The sequence below is a fragment of the Tigriopus californicus genome, chromosome 9, assembly GCF_007210705.1.
Source record: "Tigriopus californicus strain San Diego chromosome 9, Tcal_SD_v2.1, whole genome shotgun sequence".
Lineage (NCBI taxonomy): Eukaryota > Metazoa > Arthropoda > Copepoda > Harpacticoida > Harpacticidae > Tigriopus > Tigriopus californicus.
Genome location: NC_081448.1, coordinates 9,869,395 through 9,880,116, shown reverse-complemented (window position 1 = coordinate 9,880,116; position 10,722 = coordinate 9,869,395). Strand labels below are relative to the sequence as shown.

General features: G+C 45.6%; 1 protein-coding gene across 1 annotated transcript; it reads right to left on the bottom strand.

The window, feature by feature from the left end:
- Positions 1–2,459: 2,459 nt before the first annotated feature.
- On the bottom strand, positions 2,460–4,363 carry LOC131886383 (protein lin-11-like). The gene has a single exon (XM_059234690.1). The coding sequence runs from the start codon at positions 3,666–3,668 to the stop codon at positions 2,568–2,570; it is 1,101 nt and encodes a 366-aa protein (XP_059090673.1). The 5' UTR covers positions 3,669–4,363; the 3' UTR covers positions 2,460–2,567.
- Between the last annotated feature and the right edge of the window lie 6,359 nt (positions 4,364–10,722).

Genomic DNA, 10,722 nt, shown 5'->3' with positions numbered 1-10,722 from the left:
AACACATGAACACAAATGCGAGATGGGCGCTTGAAATGTTTTGAGGATTGCTTACATGGTGTATTACAAGTTGGTTGGGTCATAAATGAAAAGCAGGTCGTCGTTGGTGGGCCATTGAAACCCCATGATGATCCTCATGATGGTTATCCTCCACAACGTAGTCTGTGAGGTGAGCCAGCTTACTTTGGATGGAGTAGGATTGTGCACTGACGAGCTGCGAGAGTGACAAGAGGTGACAAGTCGTGCGATTGGTCTGCCACATTTTTCTGATTCGGATCAACCATTGAAAACGAACCCTCGTGAACAAATAGTTGTTGTAAAAGACCACATGAAACATGCATTGGACGTGGGAGGTCTGAGAACAACCACCCATTGTAGGCGGGGACATGTTTTTATATGTATTTATTTTGTCATGGGATTACCTTGGGAGACCCGGGATGGTGTGTTGGTTGCATCTTGCAATCTTCATCTTCTCGAACCCGCTACACCACATAGAAAGACATTGGTGGGTGTTTTTTTTGTGAGGTCGTTACTTCTTCTGCATCCTCGAGAGAAATCTGATTCCCTGTGGTAATAAAACGCAAACCTGAATCGAGAGCATTATTATTCTGATGTTGATGATGATGATGACGTCGTTGCTGTTGCTGCTCCAACTGCTGTTGCTGTTCTTGTTGCCTTCAGACATGTTGCTCCCCTCAAACAAAATTGCAGATTTCAATCAAAGCAGCCAACATGCGGAACAGTTCAGGTTCCATCTAGAAAAGTGGAGCATTGCAGATATTCCGTCACTCTGATTGTGTGGCGGCAGATTCGAGTCCGATAGGTGTAGGTAGGTGCATTGCAATACGACCGCTCAGAATGAGTGTCATGTTGTGTAGTATACGTATGTGAGTACGTACGTGTAACGTACTGCTACGATAAACTACTTCTGAATTGTGGTTTTGAAAGCGATTTGCATGAAATTTATGAGCCAAATAGTCATTTAAAGTTAGATTGAGTTGCACTCGAAATGACCCCCTCTTTAGATCCATTCTCATCTTGCACCACAGTTTTATGGCTTAGCCTTGAAATGGATCCATTTCGTCATCATTCGAGAAAAAATGAACTTGACGTTAAGTCGTTCATTGTACTGTACAGTTTGCAGACACTTTGAATTATCGACTCAAGTCTCTTCCATCAGAGCTCCTCCGTATCAACTATCCAATGAGAATGAGCTGGCTCTAGTTCTTGGAGCATTTTTTCCGGATCCTCCACTTATCGTTCTTTCTCGAAGCTGCTCGGTCGTCATTCCCATCAGAGTGTTCCACATCCTCCACCATTGTTTGCTTTCCATCATCTCGTTTTCATATTGTCTTGTTTGGACGGGTTAATCCCTAATCCGTTTCCAGCTGAGGCTATCCAAACTTACCCAGCCACAAGTCCACAATCCCATCTCGAGGATCCAGGGACCAGCTAGTCCAGCCATGCACCCACCTACTTACTTACTCACTCACTCACTTACTCACTCAGTCAGTCAGTTCCCTGGCGCCATCCTCTCTTGTGGGACCTCGGATCAAAAGCTCGTAGGTTTTGAATTTGAAAATGGAACACGAAAACTATGATAACATTATGATCCAACGAGTTGGATCCCTTTTCTCTCTCCATTTCTTTAATCGAGCTATGCTTGAGCACTTTTCGATTGGTACTCTGTGAATGTTGATGAAACGGCCAACTTGAATGGGGAGGGTCGATGATGGTCCTTTGAATAATGCAGTGGTAGCGGATTCAGGGTTCTTCTCGGATGAGTCGGGCAAATAAGATCGGGAGCGAGAAATATTTATCTAATCATCCTCAGGTCAATAAAAGATTCGCTTGGCCCTATTGTGTACTGTACAGTAGAGGAGACAAGCCAGATTTGATGTTCAATCCATCCGGATCTCAATTCATCTGAACGGGATGACAAAAGTCAGTCAGAAGTCAGTCGTCAGACGACTTGTGTGAGCATTCCTCGGGTTTTGTCCATGAATGATTGAAAGATAATATCGGGTTATCACTCAATAGCACGGCCAACGAAGATGGATCCTCCACTTGACATTTCACAAAATAAAATGTCAGGAATCCTTTTTTTATTTGAATTGCATTCTTGTCATTTGTCAAGTTGTCAGAAGTCGATCAATGCTGCACGGTCTGGACGGATTCTTTTCGTCGTCGTCCCCAACTTTTACCTTGGGGTCTTGGGAAGCCTCACGAAGAGTCCGTCCGTCCGTCCATCCATCCATCCATCCATCCATCCAGTAATGAAGCGACCATGAAGAAGATTTCGTGATGCATTCCTCCCTCACAAAAGCTTGCATCCCAAGCCATTGTTTAAGATCGAGTGCAATGAATATTTTATGAATTCGAAAACTTTGGTAGTCAAAAAAACAGTTAATTGGACCAAAAAAGACCGAAAAGGGCGAATGATTCCCGGAACACTTTTGATTAAACTGGTTTAGCTTTATTGTTCGACATATGAGATCAAGGTTGGAACTGTTTTTTTTTCTGTTAGGCAGATAATATCACAGGTAATGGCTTGAGTTAGTAAGGATTTACAATACTGATATTTGCGGTGGTTGATAGGCATCTTCTTGGATTAATGGCGGTGAAGGATAGCCCATCTCTGAAATGAAGGTACTCTCTTCATTCAATTGCATTTGGTGCCCTGGGGATGGAAAGTCATGGGCTTGTGGAGGTGGAGACGGATAGGGATTCGAGTTGGAAACCAGTTGAAGATGGGTGTCCATACCGGTATGGCCAAAATCTTGATTCATATGAACTGCATGATACGTTTGATTGTTGAAGTCGGATCGTGGAGGATACTGGCCACCACACGAAGGGTTGTAGTTGTCAAACACCACGGCATTGGGAGGGAGACAGAATCCCGGAGCAAATCGTCGGCCATTGGGCGGCAAGAACGGACCTCGGGGCAAGAATCGCATTTGATGCATGCGCTTCTCTTTGCTTCGCTTGTTCTGGAACCAAACTTGGATCACTCGCATGGGCAACCCGGTCTCTTTGGCCAGTTGCTCGCGCATATGTCGGGTGGGTTTGGGTGTTTGGGCGAACACGTTCTTGAGCACCTCCAATTGCTTGGCCTTGATTGTGGTCCGTGGGCCTCGTCGTTTGCCGTCTTTGCCGTCGTCGGACTTGGCTCGTTCGCTGTCCGAGTCGTCCTCATTGGATTTGGGACTATCGTGGGCGGCCTCCTTGTCCATGTCCGACACACTGAGCTTGTCTGAGTCCTCTTCCGAGATGCTGGATGACGGCTGTTCGTCTTGTCCCGCTGTCACCTGGTGATGTTGAGCACACACAAGATGACCCTCAGCGTTGAATCCGATCTTGTCCCCTCTTCCCACCAAGACCTGACACGTCGAGCATTTGAGACAATTGGAATGGAAGAAGGCATCCTCGAGTCGAATTGCCGATTCATCCCATTGAATTTGGAGCTTACATGTGGGGCATTGTGGTCCGTGTTGTAGGTAGAAGTGCTGTTGACAGTAGAAAAGCTGATTGTCCTGGGAAAAGAAGCAAGTCTTTTCCAACGAGGCGTGACACTCGCAGCATTGGAGACAGCCTTTGTGATGAGGATAACCTTGGACTCGGTAGACAAAGTCGTCTTGGATGCTTCCGCCACACTTGAAGCAATCCATGGTGTTGTAGAGAAAGGAGAGATCGATCGATCGCGTCGAGATTCTGATGGTTTCTTCTAGTAGTTGCAGTTGTTGCTGTTGGGAGTGGTGTTGTACCGAGTGACGATGTACAGAGATTTGAATATGCACGTCCGTTCAATCGAATTGAAGGTCAGTTAATGAATCCTTCTCTTGGGTTAGGAAGAAATTCGACGATGTTTGAGCACTTGACCCCACGGGCTAGAATGGTCACGGTCCGCGCAAACCTCGAGTTCTGGGTCGTCTTTACGCGAAGGGGTGGCAGTTTTAGAGGAGGGTGCATCCAGCCAACCAGTTCTGTGTCCCACGTAGCCCAGAGCCAGTCCGATCGTTGTGACGAGTAGTCCGGGGTCTGATCATTCGACGGGCAGCAGTTGCCCCTCGCAAACAGACCTTTGGGGCAACGCTCGCAACATGTTCAATACCGTTTTGAAGAAAAACGATCGCTCGTTTCGTTCGTTTCGTGCGTTTCGTTCTTTGGTTCTTTGGGGGTGTTTTGCGCAAGTTCGGCTCGACGTCATGTTGAAATGGTGTTCTGTCAAACTCACCCTGGAAATTTGGCGTTCCCTCCCGCTGGTCGCTGACCCAGCCAACCCAAAAAGATCATGAACAGGCCAGCTTCCATGATCCCTTCCAGAGCTAGCCATCGATTTCGAGGGTTGCGACACTGACCCCTCTGAAAGTTGGTAAAGATTTTGCTCTCGTTGTTTTTTTTTCTGTCTTGGGACCGATGGGGAGAAATGGATTCCAGTGTGTCCAGGCGTTGGAAAACAACAAATCGAGGGGTTTGTCGCTTTTCCTCCNCATTGTGGCCAAAGGATGTTCTTGTTGTTGTTGTTGTTGAAGTTGATGATGATGATGATTGGCTTGACTAGTGTATTATTCTATTTTTTTCTGTCTTGGGACCGATGGGGAGAAATGGATTCCAGTGTGTCCAGGCGTTGGAAAACAACAAATCGAGGGGTTTGTCGCTTTTCCTCCATCCCCCGAGAAGCGACCAAGTCACTTCATCATCATGTCCTTTTTGCCCACCTGAAAGCTCGAGTTCGCGGTTTTGCGGTCAGATTTCAAAGACGGCATCCAGCTGAGCCATTCCATCGTTCGCTCCTTCGTCCGTTCCTCGAACTCGACTCCGAAACCCGAATTTGAACGAACAAGCTGTTGCTCATTTTGAGCCTCAATCACGTGTAGTTATTGTACTCGTAGTGGTACTATTAGTCTACAAGTACTCGCTTAAGCACTTCAAGTCTCGTCTGTCTTGAATAGCCGCAATGAGATTTGTGGTCATCTTTTTTAGTTCTAAGAACCTTGACACTTGCTCTCAGCATAGTAATGCCAGGATGGGGGGGAAATCTGTCTTAAGGGCAAAACTGCGAGCGGCTCACCAATCGATCGGGGACCATTAGCTTCGGTCCGACAACATGCGACATGATTTACCCACAGCGGCTAATTGACCACATTGAGGCCAAAGTTGGTTCCATCATGGAACTAAAGATTGACAAATCTCCGGTTGTGTCGATGGAAGTGTGGACGAGCGCCAGAAAGTCCAGACCTTACATGTGGCATGTCAGTCCATAGCATAGTATTGACAATATTAGCAGTCAAGTGGATGGAGACTGAGAAGATTGGAAGATTGGCCGTTTGTCGCCATTCCTCGATCGGTTTTTCTTTCGACCTTTGGATTCGTTCGAAACAGGGGAGGGCGTTGTATTCGGTTAATTCCGTGTGACGTTACAGTCTATTGAGTACTCTATTGAGCTCTGTTAATTCCCTATTTGTGTCGGAGAACGCCTTTGGTGGAGAAGTGATTTCCATCATGCTTTGAAGGACAAGTGCATGGGGTGTCTATGAACTGTGCGTATGTGTGTGTGAGTGTGTGCGTGCATGTGCTTTGAAATGTATGGATTCCAATACGTGGGATGAAACGAAATGTTCCCAATGGCTCGGTGGGCTCTGCACTCCATTTACCAAGACATGAGACCACACACAGAAGCGACAGTTCGTAATGAAGTTATGACAACTTCCAAATAACGAATGAACGAATCTATTCAAGCGTGAAAAACGAGATATGCAGAAAATCTTCGACGACTTTAAGATCAAGCCGAGCTGTAATTGAGACGACTAACAGTCGCCGGCCTCAGTTAGGTCATCCATGGAGCCAGACATCTCACTCTGGTTGATCGATGTAACAATTGGAAAAAGGATAGACAGGATATAGCTCACTAGTTGAATTTTATCCAATTTGCAAATCCATTATTTGAAATTTGTGTAACCTTTTGCAAATCATTATCATATTAACCTTTGGACCAGTGGTGTCGACACATTATTGATTATTGCACATAGCCTGTTGACAAACTGAGTCAAGATGACGTGTGTTCATTGTTCAAAATGAGATTATTTCATCAAAAAAACGGAAAGAGTTCTATTCGGAAAGAGGTCTATACTCTGATTGAGTTTTGGAGCTTCATACTTACCTTAATCTGCCACAAAATGAGGGAGATATGGGTCAAAACGGATAAAGATAACAGGCCCACTTATGATTGACAAACGATTGTAAGTGGCTAGCCTATTGCAAGATTGTGAGGTTGTCCTTCAGTAACCGTATGCAACGCCATATGACTATGTAAGGGCTTGGGGCTCTTTTTTAATCAGGAAAGATAATGTCATAACTTGGGAAAAGATTACTTTTCCGTCTTTGGGTGTTTATTTAGTGCAGGGCCAGGAAAGAGAATTGAACCGAGGACTTTTGCCATACTAGAAAACCTTTCGAACTTAACCATGACACCACGTCTGGTCTCTCACACTTCCTCCAATAGACGTACGAATGGACATTCATATTCTGCATCATTGTTTTGACGCTATTCCATTTTGCCATTATACAAAATGCACCCCTTCAAAATCAACAAATGAGGCCATGTGTCAATTTCCAAGGCTCATTAGGCGCTTCATTGGTGGAGGGAATCCAGAAAAGATGATGCGGATTTTGAAATGTGATTTAGATCCGTTCTGGTCATTTTCTAAGGACGCCAAGTTACCCATCTAGTCATCCATCTATTCTTTCCATCCTCCCAATGCTCACGCGCCTTCAACCATTAAAAAAATGAACGACGATCCAGCCACAAATTTTGACACCAGGGTCCCCTACTGACGGGGAGTACATTTTTCTCATCTCCTATGTTCTACTATGCTCTACATTAATATCAGATGATGTGGTGGGATGTCGAGACAACACCTGCAGATTCAGATTGACAGAATTTAGTCTTGCTTTAGAACATCTCCAAAGCCGGTGCTACCCTGAAAAAAAAGGAATGGATCGCTTAGTTAGTACTTTGATATTTCTCGCTTTATGCCCAAAGTCGGTGGAAATTTTCCGTGTGATAGACCTTATCAGGGAAGCGTGACCCGCTCCGAGTTGACTGGTTCCATTTGATATGCCAATGGAACTCGCTTACTCGATCGTCTTTCTGACTTCGTTCACCCTCTCGCCGCTCTTGGTCTCTTGCTCACACACACACACACACACACACTCACACACACATACACACGTTTTAGTCGAATTGCTGCTAGGCGCGTTCACGTCAATAGTTCCACTCTCTTTCTCTTTTCTCTCTCTCCCTTGTGTGCAAGTGTGAGCGTGGAATCTTTGGGGAGAGTGAGTCTGATAAACCATTCCAAAAATGTTCAACGGTCCAAAAAGTGGAACAAATCACGAACACCATCAATTCAGAGCCACCGAGGGAACTTGGCACGGGCACAAAATGGCTATTTTCCAATTGAGTTCACAGCATCAATAACGTGCCCATTTCCATCCGAAACGGAACGACGAACTTGTTGCCATTTCCAGTTTGAATTCGAATCAGCAGCTTCTGAAACACCGCCTCTCAATGTACGTATTGTTCTCATTGTAATCCGATTACACATTGGCCATTGCCATTGACGTTAGCACAAGGACTGAATTGCATTTAAATCGAAATCAATCGATTGTGCGTAGACTACGAGGAGAAGTACGCCAGAAGACCCAAATGATTCGCGTTTCTGGCCGTTGGCCGCCAAGATATCAAGCCGGCTTCCAATGACAGATTTATTGAAGAACCCCAAGTTGAGCCCTGAAATTGGAAACTCTTTGACTCCTGAACGAGCACGATAGTGTGTCTTGGGACAAAGTGAGGCTTGGGGTTTTATTATTTCTCCTGGGGTTTCCTTCCATATCGGTGATTCACGGGAAAAGAAGTGTCTAGAGCATCCAACACGTGTTCCCCAAGCAGGTACCTTGTACAACACTCATGTGGGATAGCCCCTTGGAAGTCGGCAGAAGCAGTGGTGGGGAGCTTTTTTTAAACAGTCCCCGGGAACGAAAGAGAGTGAGAGAGAGAGAAAGAAAGAAAGATGCATGAAGTTCGATTACATTATGTTCTCGGTTTGATAGCCATAAGTTTCCCAAGTCCCTTTGTCGGCATGCGAGGGAAGCGTGGAAAAATTGATTTTCGGAATATTGACGCCCAAGAACAGAAGAAGCAGGGGGGATCAAACTTGTGGGAGATAAGTTTCATGCTGCTCCATGACCATGACCTAACTACGACTTGCCAGACGAGGTTGGCGTTTATTTTGGTCGTCGTTCTTTGTATGTACTCGTAGTAACTTGAGCAAGTATAAGCCCACAGAGTCTGGCAACAAAGCTGTGAGAACTTGTGTTTTTCTAATGGGTTACCAGACTTCCTCGATCTCCTTATCCCTATGGCAAGGGCCCACTTCTGTTTTGTAGATTGTGCCTTTAGACGTCAAATACATCTCAATCAGATTAGCCCAGAGCCCCAATAGCAACGAGTGGCCCTCGAGCCAAGAACGCCAAGACTCGGTGCGCCAGGATATGGAAGCTCGTTTGTGTGTGTTCAAGAAGAAGTTTGATCTCGTTTTCGACACGTTTTGTTCACGTGCCAATGCTGGTCCAAGAGTCCCTATGTTTGAGGAGTAATCAGGGTAATCACACCCATTGTTGGAACTCGCTCACTTTCAGCGAGCCATGATGATGGATGGATGGATGGAGAGGAAGAGAACAGAAGGGAAAGGAGGAGGAATAATACCAATGGAGCTGGTTGTCGGTCTCCATGTTCGATCGGAGTAGGCTACTACCACAGAGTATCCTCCAAACGGTTGTGGAACACGGTCTTCTGGGGTGGTTTCACTCGATCTCGTGTGCCAATGCTCCCAAGATCAGATAGTCGGGACTTCAATGAAAAATGTCCAAGGGCTCCCGACTGAAAACGGCTGAGCGGGTGAGGACGGAGGAGGACTGTAATCTTGAATTTCTTTATGACTACAGATTGGAACCTCGGGAAATTAAGTCCGCGTTCCTAGCTTCGTGCGGGGTCCCTTCTCTCTTTCTGACTGACTCAAAGGTGGAGACTTGGTCCACGATAAGGTTTGGAGTGGATCTTTTGTCATCTAGGAACTTCGAATTGACTTTTCTTTATCCAGGGGAGACGGTTCATCTGAGAGGAAAAAAGTAGCTGGACAGAATCTCGTTATGGCGAAGTTCATTCATATTGAGAAGGCCATTAATGGCGATCTTGTGAACGAACGTTACATGGAACGAGGCGACTACTACCTACTATGGCTGGTCATAAGAACGGAAGATCAAGGGTCTTCTAAGTAGAAGGCATTTAAAGTTAAGAAGCAGATGGCTTTTGGAATTGAACAAACTTTCGCTGGCTTAAATATTTTGCTGAGAAGAAAAAAGTTTTTCCATCGAAAGCAGTTTCATGGAACAGCGACGGTTGCTGTCTCTTTCTCTTGGAAGTGCCTCGCTTCCCCTGTTCGTTCGTTCGTTTGTTGTTGGTTCGTTCGTACATATTGCCTCCCGCCCACCTTTATATCTACCTTCAGAGGCCATGTATGCATGCATACTCGTACGTAAATACTTACATACTCTCTCTCTCTCTCTCGCACACACACACACGAATAGTTCTCCTACTTCTTGTGTTCGTTGTGTCCCATTCGTTCCCCGCTTCAAATCGGAAAATCCATTCTAACAAAAGCGAGGGACGACAATGAGGGCGACGGCGACAACATAGGATGAGAGAATTCCCCAATGGGGACTTTCGCTCCAAAAGACACAAAGAAAAAGGTCCTTTGAGAAAGATTGGATTTGCATCAAAAAGTCATCGTGGCGCTTTGTGTCGCTGCCTTTGAGCCACACATTTCCTCGCTCAACACATCGCCTCTATACTGTAGTCCGTCCGTGCGTTCGTACGTCCGTACACCCGTATGTACTAACGGAGTACTCCGCATAGTCATAGTTTCCAAGTTCCCTCAATCCTCGGAGGACGGCGAGGACGGTGAGGACGGCGAGGATGGCAATGTCGACAACGAGAAGGAGGGGGCAGAGGAGGAGAAAGACAAGAAGGGAGACGCACCTTCACTCGGATTCGTATACACCACTTGAAGATCAAAATAAGAGAGGAACCCGAAATCCAATCAGACGCTTGATCTCAGTTCCCTTGAACAAACACGTTTAATGACACGATAATGCAAGGTTCAAAGTAAGCTGATGCGCTCTATCCTGATAAGTTTTTTCGAGCTGAGCGTTCTTCCTTTAGGAGGCCATTCCTGGGAGGCTAAGTGTTTTTCAAATCATTGGTAGTGGTTAGCTAAATACACTGTAGTAGAGAGAGTGGAAAATGTACATGTATGGTTTGGATGTTTTCGCAGTCAAAATGAAACGCTGAACTAGTGAGATTATTTCGTACTCGTGACTGCTGTCCTGGTACTACACACATGTCATTTCTCGCGAGCAACCACCCCTACGGCAAAAGAGCTTGTAAAAGAAAGAAAGAACATCACCACCACCACCACCACCACCATTGCCAATCTTCGTCTTGCCTTTGGTTGCCTCACATGCAATGGCGTTGAAGGAGAAGACTATAAAGGGAAAGATGCAAAGAACTTAATCTTGAAACGAAATGAGTTTTTTCTTTGCTATGGTAGTTGCAAACCCGAATGAAAGAAAGAGAGGGAGAGAAAGAGAGAAAGAAAGAGA